The sequence below is a fragment of the Lissotriton helveticus genome, chromosome 7 (assembly GCF_964261635.1).
Source record: "Lissotriton helveticus chromosome 7, aLisHel1.1, whole genome shotgun sequence".
NCBI lineage: Eukaryota > Metazoa > Chordata > Amphibia > Caudata > Salamandridae > Lissotriton > Lissotriton helveticus.
The window spans coordinates 9,175,716-9,193,677 of NC_136068.1; the positions used below are offsets into that span (position 1 = coordinate 9,175,716).

At 42.0% G+C, this 17,962-nt stretch overlaps 1 protein-coding gene across 4 annotated transcripts in view; it reads left to right on the forward strand.

Annotated features, from left to right (window-relative positions):
• The window catches only part of LOC144766566 (uncharacterized), an 844,102-nt gene that overhangs the window by 399,047 nt on the left and 427,093 nt on the right, over positions 1-17,962 (forward strand). For all 4 annotated transcript variants that reach the window (XM_078650371.1, XM_078650370.1, XM_078650369.1 and 1 more), the window contains one exon: positions 812-877. In XM_078650371.1, coding sequence (XP_078506497.1) covers positions 812-877 — 66 coding nt within the window. The remainder of the gene's footprint in view (positions 1-811; positions 878-17,962) is intronic.

The following is a 17,962-nucleotide window of genomic DNA, read 5'->3' on the forward strand; positions in this document are numbered from 1 at the left end:
AGCAACATAGTGCAAAGATGTGTGTGTTCCTTCAAACATTTGTTTTGAACTTGAAGGGGGTGGCTCCAGAAGAAAATCATGCTTTAATACTTTTCCCTCTTGATTTGTGCTGTACAGCACAGAACACAAGTAAAGTTTGAAAAGTATTGAGAAAAGAAAACCTTTCTCATACCTTTCTCATACCTTAACCCCTTCCACACTCATGACGAGCTGGGCTCGTCATGCAGTAGCCTCCTGCTACACTGATGACGAGCCCAGCTCGTCATCTTGTGTGGGAGTTCAGATTTCTCAGCACAGCAGGGGAATATGCTGAGCAGCCATGGGGTTAAGAGACAGGCATTTCCAGCGTACGTAGATAGGGATTTGTGCAAAAACACATAGGTGATTGAATGGAAATGCACAGGTACCACCAATGGAAGACTCTCTTGGCGGAAAGTAGCCTAAAGCAGCTTTATAGTGCACATTTATGTTACTTTACCCCCTTTCAAACACACATTATGATTTCAGGGTGGTTTTGGAATTTTTTAATTTAAATAATAAAATTATTTAAATAAAAAAAAAAGTAAAATCTGTGCTCATCATAGAAACTTCTTTTATCGCTTCCAGAAGCAAAAAACGCTTTTGGTAGCTGCTTCTGAAATTAAAAAAAGACATGCAAAGAGAGTTATTGAAAAATGAAGGCCCATGTGGGATGTATTTAGAATAAAAGGTAACAATAATGTTGCAAACTAAAGTTATTGAACAGAAGAGCTGTTTCATATGGTGTTTGGAAAATTCTTCTACCCACTTTGTTTCTTTAACTCTTTTGTAGCCAGACACTACCCACACAAAATTATCGGAAATGACCGGAGAACTTGGCGTGGCACTTAAGGAGAAAGTAAGATTGATTATTATTTACTTCTATTTAATTACAGTCTCTAACCCGACTTGAAATGGTATCTCAGATCATAGTGATTCGCAATCTAGCATATGAGAGATAATAACATTCATGAATGGCATCTACACATATGTGGGTATTGTATACTGTTAGCTAAAGAAGGGGTAGATTGGGAATTATACGGGTTGCTCATCCTCCCCCACCCTAGTTGAGGACTGACCTCCATATCTAGCGGTGCCGCCATGGGGGTCTATTGAAATGAATTGCTCTGCTAGTGTGCATGAAGCATTTTTTTAAAGTCTGAATCTGGATGGCTGCCATATTTTGTCACATTCCCAGCCTTTGTATCTGCAGAAAAAACCCAACATGAGTGTTTCTTTCTGCAAAATAACAAACCAATGAGCCTGATGTACACAGGATTTTGTCCCTGTTGAAATATTGTTGATTTCTGTGCCCATGTCACCCATGCTTCTCCAGGTCATAGCAATCAACCTGATTCATGCTAGTGGCAGGGCTTGTACTGTTAAATCAGAAGCAGTTCCTTGTCCAGCAGCTTGTTGCTCTGACATTGTGCTTGAGGAGCTTGTTACTCTGACATTGTGCTTGAGCTGCTAAGTACCCTTTGACTTCCCCTGCTTTTACCCACTGTCTGATCTTACATAAAAACACTGGTGTATACAGGATAGTGGGGTAGAGAGAAAGGCTTCTACCATTCCACATAGAGTTCCAAAGTGACTACCACTCACAGGATTTACACAGCCACAGCTCCTACCCCTCAATCTGTTGGGTATTGGCCCTTTAAACCTAAAGCAGGCCCACATTCACCTACTTGGAGCTTTGACTTTCTGTGCCATGAGCTATGGGGCCTTTAACTTCCATTAGTCACCTCACATCCACCCTTACACCAACGACTGCATTCTATGGGTATGTGGGGTTTAGAGGTGGGTTGTTGTGGCTCTGTAAGGCTTCTCTAGAGACTCCCAAGATGATAATTCCCTCAGCCATTGCTGTCCTCACTGTGTTGTGTAAGAGGCAGGACTGGTCCCTTTAAAAATGAAGCCACCCCAGGTACTGTGCATGTGACTGAAAGATAATTTTTACGGCACCTTTTGGATTTTCAGTAAATAGGGTGGTATTTTTATTACTTCTCTGAAAAAGGACTTTTCTAACATTGCTGTTCAGGTTTTTCTTGGATTTTATGTTGTGGGTAAACCAGATGAAATCAAAGCTGCCTTTAACCCTTGCCCTCCTTCTAACCTCAAACCTAATCAAAATTAAATCCATCTGTGAGCTCACGAAATTAAATGATTCCTAAGAGAATTATGGGATCTATTGTGAGAATGTAAGCATAATGATTGATCATCAGTAAAGTCTTGCCTATTGAGGGGGATGCAAAGGCATGTCAAAGCAAAACAAAAAACTGCCCAAAGTAAATCTAATCTAGCAACTTTTCATAAAAAAATAACGATGAAAGTAAAAAATATGTATGTAAATGGAGGCATAAGAAGGATAACTACTGAATGTAAGAGATAAGGTGTCTAATAATGTTTTCAATCACTATTTTAAGCTTAAAGCTCCAAGTATCAGATGGAGCAGAGCTTTTAACCATTGTTTAACTAGATAATCTTATTTTAATTTGCATGAAGCAGTGCAGAGGTTATTGATGTCATTTGAGATGTCATCAGTGATGTCACTGAACATGTCATGAGTGATGTAATATATGAGGTCATAAGCAGTGCATAGCGGGGAAGCGATGTATAGTTAGCTCAGCTAACTATAACTGATGAATTTCTCAGATTTTGGACAAGTGAAATGGGAGCTTAAAATGTTACTCTAAACTTTGTTTTTTTCAGTGAATATATATATGTATAGGCGCTGGGTGGAGTTTTTGCCCTGCTGTTGTGCTTCACAAGGACTTGGATGTCATATATATATATATATATCTTCTTGCTCGAACTTGCAATTCTTTTGAAGAAAAAACGAGCGTGGACCCAAAATATTGCGCAGTCAGTATCTTTTATTCAGCCACTTCTGCCACTACGCGTTCCCGGCGCTCCCGCCCTTGATCACATGACAACCCTCCTAAGACTGTCACTGCTATTTAAAGTGCAAGTGCATAAAAAACGAAGCATGGACATGGTAAAAATACTACACCTCATCGCCATCATCGCCTTGAAATTGATTGCTCATTTCCGACATTTGCAGCCCTAATTACTTAAAATGTCATTCGGATTAAAAGAGGAGAATAACTGCTTAAATGCGCATAAGTACTCAACCCAGTGTTGTTTAATGTATCCGTATGTAGTTTACACGAGATTGCAGCTTAATTATATGGCAATCATCATGATAAAATAATTCTCCAACCATGTCTTAATACTTTGCTAACAATATATCGTGCTAACCCACAATATTTTGTACATACAAAAAAAGTTTATAATAATAAAAAAAAAAATGGTGCTCAAACTAATCCCTAAACCCAAAGAAAACACAATGAATAACAGTGCATCACTTCAATAACTACCATATTTTCCAGATATATTCTACTTCTAAGTACCTCATTTGAGCGTTACTTTTTCTTACATATCTGTAAAAAAAAACATGTATTTTTTCTCTGTTTCTTGTTAACCAAACTAATATCTGGAAGATATCTTATTTTTACATAGAGTGCAAACTTGCAAAGGACTATAAATATAATAAATATAATAAATAAATGGAACATTCACTCATCATTATATTTTGGGACCCCAGACCATAAATAATAAGTGTGTAAAATATACTTTCACAAATTTCATGCCTAAAATCCGATCATAAATATCATATATAAATACATAAATAGTCCTAAAAGTTACCTCTATGAATAAATGTATACATTTAAATATATATATACATATATATATATATATATATATATATATATATATATATATATATATATATATATATATATATATATATATATATATATATATATATATATATATATATATATATATATATATATATATTTAAATTTGCCAATTGCTTTTTTTTAAAATTAGATTGTGGTTTCAATCAAATGTTTTCATGACGCTAGTTTTATAACTAATTAAGTTTCCGTTTTATTTAATAATATAGTCGGAAATGTTATCGTAGGTCATGATAATTTGTATAGATGGCATAATTAATGAAATACATGAGCAATACTCCATCGACTGTTTTTAAATCATGCAGTCTGTTTGCTATGTTTATCATCAACTTGCTGAACATGTGACCTGAGTGGGAAGGGCATATTATTTAAAATGGCTTCAATCGTTTACAGCCTTTATGTGATCAAGGGCGCCTGAGCCCGAAACGCGTCATCTGTTGACTGCTGCTGAAGGTTGAAATAAAACATCTTGCCTGACAAAGAAGTGGTTCGCTTCTCCTTCTTCGCCGCCGAGGTTTTGGTGGAAGTGGATGGGGTTATACGCTTGTGATTTGAAATTTACGGAAGTCTGGCTTTCTTCCGTCTTGCGAACCCTCTCACCCGGAAGTGGCTGCCGCCATTAAGTCGAGGAATTGGATGTTCGTGGCGAAACATTGGTAGCAGCCCCCTCTTGCCGCCACACGTCACACGAGATCAAGGGATACTGGTTGGGGAGTAGAACCGGACGGGTTCGAAGTTGAAGCAGAGACAGTACCCGGAGAGTGACGACGGCATTGTGGCAGAGGTGGGGAGATAACAGGCACCTACAGAGTAACTCGAGAAACGATTCGGGCTACACTAGTATCTTAAACACCTATCAGTCAGCATGACAGACGAGGCTATACGCCAGCGTCAGCGCGAAGCAGCAGCGGAAGAGTTGTTCTGCAAAAGACCAGCAGCAAATTCAAACATTACACCTACCACTAGCAAAACGGCAGGGGCAGATGATAATGAAAAAACGCTACTTAGAAATTTAGAAAAGTACATGCGCCTGGAAACGACTAAATGGTGGGAGCACTGCTCATTATCTAAGTATGCAGAGGTAGGTCGGGTTCCGAGAGGTCTTCGTTTTCTTTTGGCTCCGACCTATGATAACCCCAACCCTGCAATGCTGAAAGAATGGGCACAGAACAACTTGGAGGCTTCCATGACCTCAGTCCGCATTCTAATCAAATATGCAGCAATCGACCGGGCGGAAATCTTGAAAAAAATCGAGAATATTGAAGAAGAACTTAAGAAGTCTGCCAAAGTCGAGTATAATAAAACTGCCAGAATCGCCATTGAGGAAAGATTACGCAAACATGAGGAAAAAATCAAACATCGCAAAGCCCATAAGTTTGCCAGAGATGAATCAGACTACAACAACGGGCAAATCTTCACATTCGCCTGAAAATATAACAATGAAAACCGAAAGAAATTCGGGGAACAGAAGGGAAAGAGTAATGTGGAGACCAATGTACAGCAGTCTGCCGCAATAGAAGGAGCAGCGGTAGAAAGTTCCAGTTTTGATTCTATCTCCACATCAAGCGAATCCAGCATAGAGAGCGGAGAAAGGCCCACACCAGCAACTGTACTAGACATGGGAGAGGAGTTGGATTTTTTAGTATCAGAGAGACTTCGCACACTGAGACCGAGAAAGGACAGCAAACAGCAACAAAAAAGTCAAGAAAAAACAGACGAAGAAAAGAAAGACGAAAAAAGCACGAACAAAAGAGGAAAAAACAAAAAGAAGAGCAATTGGACACGGAAAAAGTAAATGGAGATAAAACTATTATCAATCTGTCCAATGTGCCTTTGACTGAAACGGAAAAATCTTTGTTGTTATTAGGTCTCAATTTTTGTCCTAGCCAAACATTTAATTATAGCTCTACGAGAATAGATGTTTTCAGATTTGTTAGGAAACTCAAGCTGAAAAAATATTTTTCTTTGAAAAACACCAAAGATAAAGACGCAGAGCTACAGCGAGATTCTAACAATCATGTAGAGAGTTTGGGTATTGAGGCAGCGGATATTCCAACATACCTAGACCTACATGATTTGAACACCGGCGAGGCAGGACCAGATGAAACTGAGTATGACTCCTCTACTCAGACTAGAATGAGAAACATCAACCTGCTACAAAAGGGTGCTGGGATCAGCCCCTTCAAGAAAAAATCCAAATACATCCCCATGATGCCGAGGGATGCGTTAGATACGTTTCATGATTGCGTGGTTGAGGACATTAAAAAATTAAACAAACAAGTACAATCAAAAAGATTCAAACAAAAAAAGCAAATTGAACAAAGGAAAAAAGACTATGCCAAGTTGATGAAAAAACTAAGTGAGAACAATGAAATCATCATTAAAAAATCGGACAAAGGCGGCAACTTGGTAATTTGGCCCCGAGCAGACTACATCAAGGAGGCAAAGCGCCAATTGTATGACATGAACTGCTATGAGCCGGCTAACATCAAAAAGTATAATATGGCTACAAATTCTCTTAAGAAGTTGTTGATACAATCACGCAGTGATGGCCTGATTTCTAATGATGAATTTAAATTTATGCACAATGAAAACCCTATTGTACCAGTGCTTTATTTAATACCTAAAGTGCATAAATGTGTGTCTCCCATTCCTGGCAGGCCTATCATTTCCGCTATAGGGGGTGCAGCAGAACAGGTGGGCCAATACGTAGACTTTTTTCTACAGAGTCACGTAAAAACCCTGCCCAGTTACATCAAGGATACTGGTGATTTCCTGGGAAAAATCAGGAATATCCAATGGTCAGATGGAATGTATTTAATCTCACTAGACATAGAGTCTTTATACACCAGTATAGACCATCAGGCAGGTTTGTTGGCTGTAAAATTCTTTTTGGACCAAAGATCGTGCGAATTCTATCAGCACAATAAACCTCTAATTAATTTGATAAGTTGGTGTCTCAACAACAATTTCTTTCTTTTTGGAAAGGAGTTGTTTAAACAACTAAGGGGCGTGGCCATGGGAGCCTGCTTCTCCCCCAGCTATGCATGCTTGCATGTTGGCTGGTGGGAGGAGCAGGTCCTCAAGAAGGACTATTCTTCCATTTTTAAAGAAAACTTCAAACATTACTATAGGTATATTGATGATGTTTTCATCGTGTGGCAAGGTAGTAAAGAGAAAGCATTGGAATTCATTCAAAACATCAATCGAAATAGTTTGAATCTCCACTTTACCCACCACATAGACAGTTCCAGCTTGGAATTTCTGGATGTTAAGCTATATGTAGTTGATGGAAGAGTAGAGAGCACCCTGTTCAGAAAATCCACTGCAGGTAATGTCACGCTCCATGCCTCGAGTGCCCATCCCAGGCATCTGATTGCGAGCATCCCTTATGGGGAGCTATTACGCTTGAAAAGGATATGCAGCACGGAGGTTGAATTCAATACCTGTGCTGCTGAATCCATGCAACGCATGAAGGCAAGAGGCTATTCTGATAAGATCTTGACAACAGCCCTGTCCAAAACATCTTTAAGATCGAGAGCAAGTTTGCTACCAGCCCTTACAGAGGAAGAATCTGTCCCGCATGATTTACCTGATTCACCAGCAATCTCCGGGTCAGTTGAAATTGATCAGTGTCCGAGATTAATCACAGCCTACAGTGAGAATGAACGTAAAATAAGATCTATCATCAATAAGAATTGGGCAATAGTTCTAACTGACCCCGTTCTTAGGATAAATTTGCCATCCAACCCCACTATAACATTCAGCAGAGCAAGAAACATGGGAGCTGTGTTAGATTCCACAAGTCCTGAGGTAAAAAGTAAACCCAATTGGTTGAAACCCAAAGATGGATTCTATAAATGCTCCACATGTCGTGCATGCAAGTTTGGAATAAACACAACAGAATACCACACTCCATTCAGTCCTATACCGCACAAGATATTGGGAAATTTTAACTGTAAAACTGAATTCGCAGTTTATGTTCTCACTTGTACCTGCGGACTAAACTACATCGGTAGCACCAAGCTGCAGGTTCATGAGAGAATCCTTCAACATCTACGTGCCATTCTGCATAGTGATCCCAATTATCCAGTGGCACGCCACTTTAAACAAGTACATGGAAACAATTTATCTTGTCTAAAGTATTATGTGGTATCTTCTGTCCCTAAACCACGCAGAGGAGGGAATAGAGAGGCTTTGCTTAGGAGATTAGAAACTAAATTTATTCTTAACTTCGATAGCAAATGCCCAAATGGACTGAACAACACCGAAGACATGTACACGTGCCTGTAATGTATGTATTTTGACTGTTTTCCCGAGCTGAGTGAGATAGATCTTATAACCTAGAATTTGTTGCTGGTCTAGATGCAGATAACTTATATTTTTTTCATTATGTATATATTGTTAATTCGAGGTATAGATGGGAATATTGGGTAATTTCCGATATATGATGTATGGGGACTGCCAATTCCTTATCTCACTTATTCACACTTTGGCTGAGACATTTGATCAGATGGAGGGCATCATTTGTATGAGAGAAGTGGTCTCCTTTAATATGGTTGGAGATTATTAGAACTGACTCCCAAAAACAAGTTGTTGCCATCTCGTTACACATCTTTTCTTTTCTTTGTTTCATGTCCCAGCCTGGGTTTGGTTGCAAGATGCATTTTTGTCTTGTAACTATTTTATCTATGCACGAAACAATACACCTTTTAACAATACACCTTTTGCACATGGGACATTGTGCATTTGCTAGGAAAAATTATAGATATTGCTGCTATGCTCTGCAATTGTTTTGCACATTCTTTTTAATCAGAGTCACGAATCAGCGAGTAAGTATATGCATTCATGCAGTTATGTTAAATTGTATTATTGCACTTTACATGTATATATGGATTTATCCAGGAATTCTAATTTGCCAATTGCTTTTTTTTTTTAAATTAGATTGTGGTTTCAATCAAATGTTTTCATGACGCTAGTTTTATAACTAATTAAGTTTCCGTTTTATTTAATAATATAGTCGGAAATGTTATCGTAGGTCATGATAATTTGTATAGATGGCATAATTAATGAAATACATGAGCAATACTCCATCGACTGTTTTTAAATCATGCAGTCTGTTTGCTATGTTTATCATCAACTTGCTGAACATGTGACCTGAGTGGGAAGGGCATATTATTTAAAATGGCTTCAATCGTTTACAGCCTTTATGTGATCAAGGGCGCCTGAGCCCGAAACGCGTCATCTGTTGACTGCTGCTGAAGGTTGAAATAAAACATCTTGCCTGACAAAGAAGTGGTTCGCTTCTCCTTCTTCGCCGCCGGGGTTTTGGTGGAAGTGGATGGGGTTATACGCTTGTGATATATATATATATATATATATATATATATATATATATATATATATATATATATATATATTCACTGAAAAATACATACGTTTCAGGGACGTTATAGTTAGTTGGAAATTTCACTGGTACAAAACCATAGAAATTCCCCTCTTATAGTTAGTTCAGCTAACTATAACTCGCGCCCCGCAATGCACTGCTGATGAGGTCGCATATTATATCATTCATGACATGGTCAGTGACATCACAGATGACATCACTGATGACATCATCATGTGACTGTTTCGGTAAAGTGTAAATATGTTTTATATATATATGCCACGGTTTATTGACGAATGAGTGGGTGTATAAGTGTCTGGATGAAGGATTTAGTAGATGCATGACTGACTGTATAAGTGAGTGATTAAATGTGTCTTACTGAATGCATGGGTTAGTGACTAAACTGTCTGAATGTGTGCATCAGTATGTCTGTTGTTGTGTAAGATGTTGCTTGTGTTGGTCAGTAGCTGCATGAGTGTCTATATGGGTTATTGATTGTTTGTCTGAGTATTTGTATGGGAGACTGAGTGTGTGTGTAGGTGGCTGGGAGGTGTGTGACTCTGTGCATAGATGGTTGAGTGGTTGAATCACTGGGTGTATGGGTTCAAGAGTGCATGTATAAACAGCTGTATGGGTGGGTGAGTGTGTGTATGGGTGTGTTGGTGAGAGATTGGATGTCTCAGCGTACATGTCCAAGTAACTACATATGTAAAAGGCAGTGTATATCAGAGTTGGAGTATATAAATAACTATACTTGAGAGTCAGTGATTGTGAGAGTGGCTGTATGGATCAATGTGTACTTGTATCAGTAATTGTATAAGAGAGTAAGTATGTGTTAGTATATGTTTGAATAAGTGAGATGGTGGTATGTGTATTACTGTATAGATGAGGAAATGGCAGTGTGATTGATTCTTTGCATGACTGAATAAGTGTGTGAGTAACTCCGTGGATGAGTGGCGGTGTGGGAGTGTCTGTATACGTGTAGGAGTGTATATGATACTGTTGTATTGATGAGTGACTGTATGTATGAGTGCTTGTATGTGTGAATGAGTGGATGTATGTGTAGACATAGGAATCAGTGAGTGCGTATGTAGTAACTGTTATTGGTGTGTCAATGGTTTCGAGAATGGTAGTCTGTATTTTACAGTGGGTGTATCAAATGTTATATAAGTGTAAGGAGGTGCATCGTATTATCACGTGGATGATGTCATCAGTGATGTCATTTGAGATGTCATCAGTGATGTCACTGACCATGTCATGAATGATGTAATATGTGACATCATCAGCAGTGCATTGCGGGAGCGCGAGTTGTTGTTAGCTGAACTAATTATAACAGGGGAATTTCTATGGTTTTGTACGAGTCAATAGTCCAACTAACTATAACGTCCCTGAAACCTATGGTTTTTCAGTGAATTTCTAAGGTTTTTTAAATGCTAATTTCTAACTATAATGTGCCTAAAACCTATGTTTTTTTCAATGAATTTCAGTGGATTTTTAAATGCTAATTGCTAACTATGCCTACAAAGTTAGGACATGTGAAGAAAGAGGAAGAAAAGCGCAGGAAGAAGCAAGACAAATGCAGAAAGAGGCAATAGAAGTCCAGAAAGACGAAGGAAAGTGCAGGAAGAAGCAAGAGATATGCAGAAAGAACCAACAGAGGAGCAGAAAGTCCTCCTGTGGCCCCAACTTTCTAGTGACGGGTACTGGTGGTAACTGACTCCGACTAACCAGAACCGGAGCAAGTGCTATGCTAAAAGATACTTAGAATACAGTGAAAACACCTACATACACTAGGGAACACTATGCGTTGGGGTACCCTGTAATGAGCATGACCTCTTCAATATTTGCCATGAGTTAGTGCATGGGTCATTGCATGAGTACATGGGTAGTGACTGGATGATGATTAGAGTGCTGCAAGGACAGTGCCTGGTGATTTTATAACTGCTTGGGTTTTGGTGGAGTGAATTGAAAAGTACATATTATTGGATGGGTGATTGTAAATGTAAATGTGTTGGACTTGTAAAGCGCACAGCTGCCCGTAAGCGTCCCGGCGCTTGCTTAGGGAACCCGTCCTGGTATTCCCCTGTGAGAAACCCTAGCAGTGTGTCCACAAGGTGAGAGCCAGGCATCCCGCCGCGAGGGGCCGTAGTGGAGATTAAGCAAGCTATTGCCCAGAGTCGCAGAGTGTGACCCTGTGAGTTGAGTAGGCACCAGAGCGAGAATTGTCGAGTCTGTGGAATTTTGGGCCCAAGACCCGCCGAGGCGGGGAATTGAACCCTGGTCCATGGTCGATCTCAGCTACCGGGTCTGCCGCCTCTAACCACTGAGCCACACAGAGGAGTGCATGGGTAGTGACAGAGGGATTTATGGAGTGCATGGGTACAACCTGGGCAATTGGAGGAGTGAATCAGTAATGTGTAGGTAGTTAGAGGTCTGCATGGTTAGTGCACAGGGGATTGTAGCAGTGCATGTGTTATTGCCTGGGTCACTCCATGAACATATGGGTACTGAATAGAAGATTATGGTACTGCATGGAGAGTCCATAGTGAATTTATAAGTGCCTGGGTTTTGGCAGAGTGATTGGATAAGTAAATGGTGCTTGCTGGGTGATTGGATGAGTGCACGGGTAGTGACAGGGCAATGGCTGGACTGCATGGGTACTGCTCAGGATATTGTAGCAGTGCATAAGTTAGTGCATGGGTCTTTGCATGAGTGCATGGGTAGTGACTGGTCGATTAGAGTGCTGCAAAGAGAGTGCATGGGTCTTTGTAGGCGTGCTTGAGTTTTGGTGAAGTGATTGCATAAGTACACTCATATCCCATCAGGCCCTGCCCCCTCACTTCACCACTGTGCAAACGCGCCCCCTGCCAGGTTTTATTTTGGGGGATTAATTCCCCTTTGACTCCTGAGGGTCCCTGGGGGCCAACTAGCCCACCTTGTACCTCCAGTAGGCACCACAGAGCTGTGTTGCAGAGAGGTGGTCCGAGTCCATGCCCCTTTTTACATCTCTCTGCAACACAAGTCCGTGGCGCTTACCGGAGGTAGCTGGTGGGCTAGTTGGCCCCCAGGGACCCTCAGGATTCAAGAGGCCTTAATTCCCAACTTAAAAAACATTTGTCACATCAGGCCATGCCCCCTCCCTGCACCACTGTGCAAACGCACCCCCAGGTGCATTGTAAATTGGGGGATTAAGTGCCCTAGAGTCCTGAGGGTCCCTGGGGGCCAACTAGCCCACCAGCTACCTCCAGTAAGCACCACAGAGCTGCATTGCAGAGTGGTGTAAAAATGGGGCGTGACCTTGGACCACCTCTATGCAAGGCAGCTGCCTGGCGCTTTCTAGAGGTACCTGTTTGGCTAGTTGGCCCCCAGGGAACCTCAGTATTCAAGGCAACTTAATCCCCCGACTTGAAACAGGCCGCAGGCGCGTTTGCACAGTGGTGCAGGGAGGGGGGGTTGCTGATGTGACAAGTGTGCAAATGCGCCCTGTGGCACATTTTAAGTTAGGGGATTCCCCTTGAATCCTGAGGGTCTCTGTGGGCCAACTAGCCCACCAGGTACCTCCAGTATGCACCAGGGAGCTGCGTTGCAGAGAGGTGTTCAGAGACCACACCCTTTTTACACCTCTCTGCAACACAGCTCTTTGGCGTTTGCCGGAGGTACATGGTGGACTAGTTGGCTGCTGACTGAAACATGCACTTTTAATACCAGCAGCAGACTTCCGTGGTGAGCAGTAGATTTACTACGGTAATCTAATGAGCAACTAGAGTGCTAACATTCAGAATTTATGGCAAAAGTGTGACATATCTGAATACCTTCTTGATGGAATCAAAGTAAAAAACTGAAAGCATTTCCTACTTAGGAGACTGCAGTAAATCTGGAAATTAGGAAACTTCATAACAAATACATCTCCCAAGATGGCCACAAGAGACCAAAGAGCCCCAATGTAGCACACATATCACCCAGATGTAGCCCACATGTTGCCCAATGACAAAAGTGTGCAAAATACTTTTTTATTTTTTTGTGTTTCTGCAGTTTTATAAAGTGCAGACTTGTCAAGTATTGGAGTGCTTTACATGAGCATTGGTTACATCACACAAGAACAAATTCATTTTGGTTGTAGACATGGGGAGAATAAGTTAGTTGACCAGAATCACAGAATGTCGAGCTGAAGCAGAAACTCCAACCTGGTTCCCCAGCTGCAAAGTCTGCAGCTCTGGAAGGAACACCACATCCTCTCCTCTAAGTGCAATATTTAATCAAGTGGTCAACTGGACAAAAAAACATAAAGACAACAAATATTTTAAAAGTGCTTTGTCACTATTTGAAAACGCAGAAAATATGTCCTCATTTTAGCTTTTTAGAGCACTAACCATAATTTTGATGCAAATAAGATCCTCTCGTATATTTAATTTCTAAAGGAAATGCTCTAGTTATTACAGTTTTGATTACATCAGGATGACGTCAGGCGTTCCACACTTTTGTAATAAATATAGAATGTTAGCAATCTAGTTGTTCATTAGGATACTGTTGAGAGGCAGAGGTCAGGGACACGGATCCTGAAAATTGAAGGCAGGTAGGAGGGTGCAGAGGCAACAATTTGACCACACAGGGCAGGCAGGAAGGGCAGTGGTAGCACAACAGACTATGGAGGGCAGTGGAAAGGGGGGCAGGGGCAACAAACCAACAATACAGGACTGGCATGAGAGGCTGTGGCAATATAATAGACCATTGTAGGCAGAAGGAAGAGGCAGTGGTAGCACAACCATACATGCCAACAGACCCGATTCAGCCAAGAAGCATCCAATGTTTTTAAGCCCAAATGGGTTTTATTTGATATGTCTCCTGTCTACAATCTCCTTTTTTTTCAATGTAAGTCAAAGGGGAAAATCAATGCCCCAGTTGTTTTCAAAATCTCCCTCTTACCAAGTTCAAAATATTAGCAAGTATGGTACATTGAATCATGGAAGGCAGGAGGAATTGGGGTAGGGACTTGAACTTGGATAACAGAGGACAGGAATGACATGGAGAGGTGCACCAAACTGACCCTACAGGACAGGCATCAGGGTTTGCAGCAGCAAAATACACCACACAGGGCATGCGGGACGGGAGTGCAGCACAACAATCCATAGAAAGCAATAGGGAGGAGACAGGACCATGCACATGGACAACAGACAACAGAGGGGAAAGAGGCAATGGTAGCTAGCTTACCTTAATGGACATACTGGAGAGAAAGCTGCAGCATAATGGACCATAAAGGGCAGGAGGGATGGATCAGGGGCATTACAATGGAACAGACAAGCCAGGAAGGAGGGAATAGGGGTCTGCATATGGAAACAGAGGGTTGGGGCAAGGGGGCAGGGCAGGAGCAGCAAGATGACCATGGAGATCAGGCAGGATGGGCACTAGAAGCAAGACCACCATGGAGAGCAACAGTGAGACTATAATGGCATACACACAGATCATAGAGGGAAGGTGGGAGGGGGTCAGGGGCAGCTAGCTGACTACACAGGGAAGGTGGGAGGGCCTGTGGCAGCACAGAAGACCATGCATGGCAAGCAGGAGGGTTAGTGGTAGCACAATGTCTATGATGGGCGAGAAGGAGGGTGCCTGGGCATGCACAAAGGACCATGGAGGATAGAAGGGAGGGTCAGGACCTGGGCACAGACAAGAGAGTTCAGGGAAGGGGCCTCACAACAGACCACGTGGGGCAGGCAGGAGGTGCAGTGGCAGCACAACAGACCAGGGAGGGCAGAAGGGTGTAGCAGTAAAATGGACCACGGAGGACAGAAGGAAGGGGATAGGGGCATGGAATATGGACAGGCAGGGTGGAGGTGGAAGGGACAGGTTACAGTAATCTGACAATGCTAGGCAGGTGGGAGGGGAGTGGCATCTCTACAGAACACTCAGAGTAGATAGGAGTGGCAGGTCCATGGAACATGGTGGGCAAAAAGAATGGAGCTGGGGCATGCACACAGACATCGGAGGGCAGGTAGAAGGAGAATAGGGGCAGCAAGCTAAGCACAGAGGCTAAGCAGGAGGTCAATGATGGTGCATAGAATTGGGCTATGGAGGGCAGGAGGAGTGCACTGTTACATCATGCTAAATGGAGGGCAGTGCCAGTACATCAGACCATGCATGGCAGGAGGGATGAGGCTAGTCCATGTATTCAGACAACAGAGGATAGGGAGGAGGTGGATGGGGCAGCAAGCTAACTGTTCAGAGAAGGCGGGAAGACCAGTGGCAGAACAACTGCCACACAGGGCTGCAATAAGGGACCAGGGACATGGACTTGGACAAAGGATGGCTAGGAGGAGGGAAAGCAGGAGCTGCAAGCTTGGGTGGGGCAGGACAATTCCAGGCCCTGCTTCCAAACCCCCACCATCCACTGTGATATGCATCTTATTGTACATTAAAAAAAACTAGAAATGTGCTGAAAAAACTAAGATTACAGGGACAGTATAGTTAGACTCAAATTTCACACATGCATGACCAGTGAAATTCAGCAGTTATAGTTACCTGAGCTAACTATAATCTACCAGTTTATTGGCTGCAGCCAGTAACAGGTATCCTACAAGTACAACACGGTGTATATTCTCAGGAGACTGCTCAATCTTACAAAACCAGCCATCCCTTTTTATACCAAAAATCATGCTTTAGGCAAACATTCCTTATTTTACAGTTGACCATTCACATATTTTCACGACAAAGAAAAAGCAGAATCATGATGACAAGCTTATTTTCAGTTTGTCCAGCCCACATTCAATTACCCTGCAAGGCCCAACATTTTCATCAGATATAGACGGACCCCTAATAAAAACGGGCACCTCCTCATCGTAAAGCAGGTCATAAAGTAGGAAACAGAGACAGGTGTGTGTAAGATAAAACATGGTTTGTATGCGATGAAAGGTTTATGGTATGCTGTGCCTTGATACTAATCTCGATCGGCCACTGGGAAAAGAACTGGCCGAACAGGTTTGGCTTCAGGCAGTGGAGTCAGCTTGCCCAGGTCACACAGAAGTCAGCGAAGGTGTACGTGTCCTTAAGACTCGTTTTGGCCTTAGTCATCGACCTATGTGAGGGCAACCACAAAATGGCTGCTATGCACAAAATGGAACCCGAGGGTTCAGGACGGAATTCTTGATTTAATGGTGATCTCGCCACTCAAACGTGACCAAAATACTCGTATATAGTATACTCGTCATTCTCGGTCTATTGATACCAAAAATCGTCATGATTCGACGATGTTTATGACACGGGTTCAGAATTTTCAGTACCACAGACCCTCCTTTTGCCCTTACATAGGCAATAACCTATACTCACGCTAATCTGAGTCCAGGTCTATATTCATAAATTCATTGAGATGTTGCTATAGCATCATTCTATTACTTAGCTCGTCCCTCGTTACAGGTTTCCTTATACACGATGTAGCACAGAGGCCACATATAGCAGGAGCACACTGTACTCACAGACAGAACAGGAAAAGAATGGCTAAAATCATCCCAGTGACCATCAAAATCTTCCATCCCCAGACGGATATTAGTTCCCAGAACCACCCCATCAACGACCAATCTCCTTTATCCACATGAATAGATTCGGAGATCTTATGCAGTTTGGAAATGGCCTGGTACACTGTTGGAGCTTTATCTGGAATGAAAACACAGCAACTTGATTTGATCACTTTACATACCCCACCTCGGTCTTCAAGTATGACGTCTAACGCGACCCTGTTCTGAAGAGTCATAAGGCGATCCGACTGGAGCTCAGCAGTCAAGTTACTAAGGGCACCAGCAGTTTCAACTACGGTGGACTCAACCACCCTCGCTAATTGCCTTAGGTTCCTGCTGTTAACCATAGGTCCCCAAAACGGCAGAAAACCCTTCAAGAAACCTCCCAATTCTTGTCCTGCAGTGTCTTCTTTGCTGAATACACCTCTAACTATCCTTGTCTTGTGGTAATCTGCCGCAGCTGTGTAGGTGGGAGGCAACAGGAACGAAACAAAACATGTGCCCGAGAAGTCAGGGGGCAACCATGTGTATGCTCTATCATGACAGATGAAATACGTACCCTTAGCTGCTAGGAACGAAGAGGAAGTCTGAGACGCAAAAACATATGTCTCAGTACAGATACTCTTCCCTAACTGAGCTCTGGGATTCTTGCCATTACCTTGCAGACATAGGGGACCCTGATGGGGTACAATCCAAATCGGGGAGGAACTCTTTGCTCGCTGGTTCTCACTCAGGGTAACTCCATATCCGGTTACGTTCCATCCAATATATGCTAGTGTCTCATCTCTCGGGATAGTCTCATAGGAAATAGCTTCCCTAATCATATCTACTATACCCTTAACTAGAGCACTATTTTTTGGATTATCTTTCACAGAACGTAGGGGGTTGACTTCATGAGCGTATATGAACATCGTTCTGTATGCCCACACAGAACCATTATGACTGAATGGCACAACCAGATAAGGGATACCTTTATCCGTAGTGTGAGGCATAAGACCACACACCCAACAGTTAGTCGTGTTTACTACTAATTGGTGTTGGTGCAAAAGCTGAGCGAAAGAGTTATTAACGAACTATAATCTTCTAACGGACTCATGTTCAGGTAGAGGGTGAAAAGAATGCGAAGAAACAGTAGAAGGAGGTATGGGCTGTGTAGTGGGTGCAAATGTCACTCGGAAAGAAAATAAGACATATCCTATTAAAAACATCATTACACTAAACAACATGAAAATGCATAATATCAAAAAACGTTTCCTGGTCATCATTATACACATTTTGGCTTTAAAGTT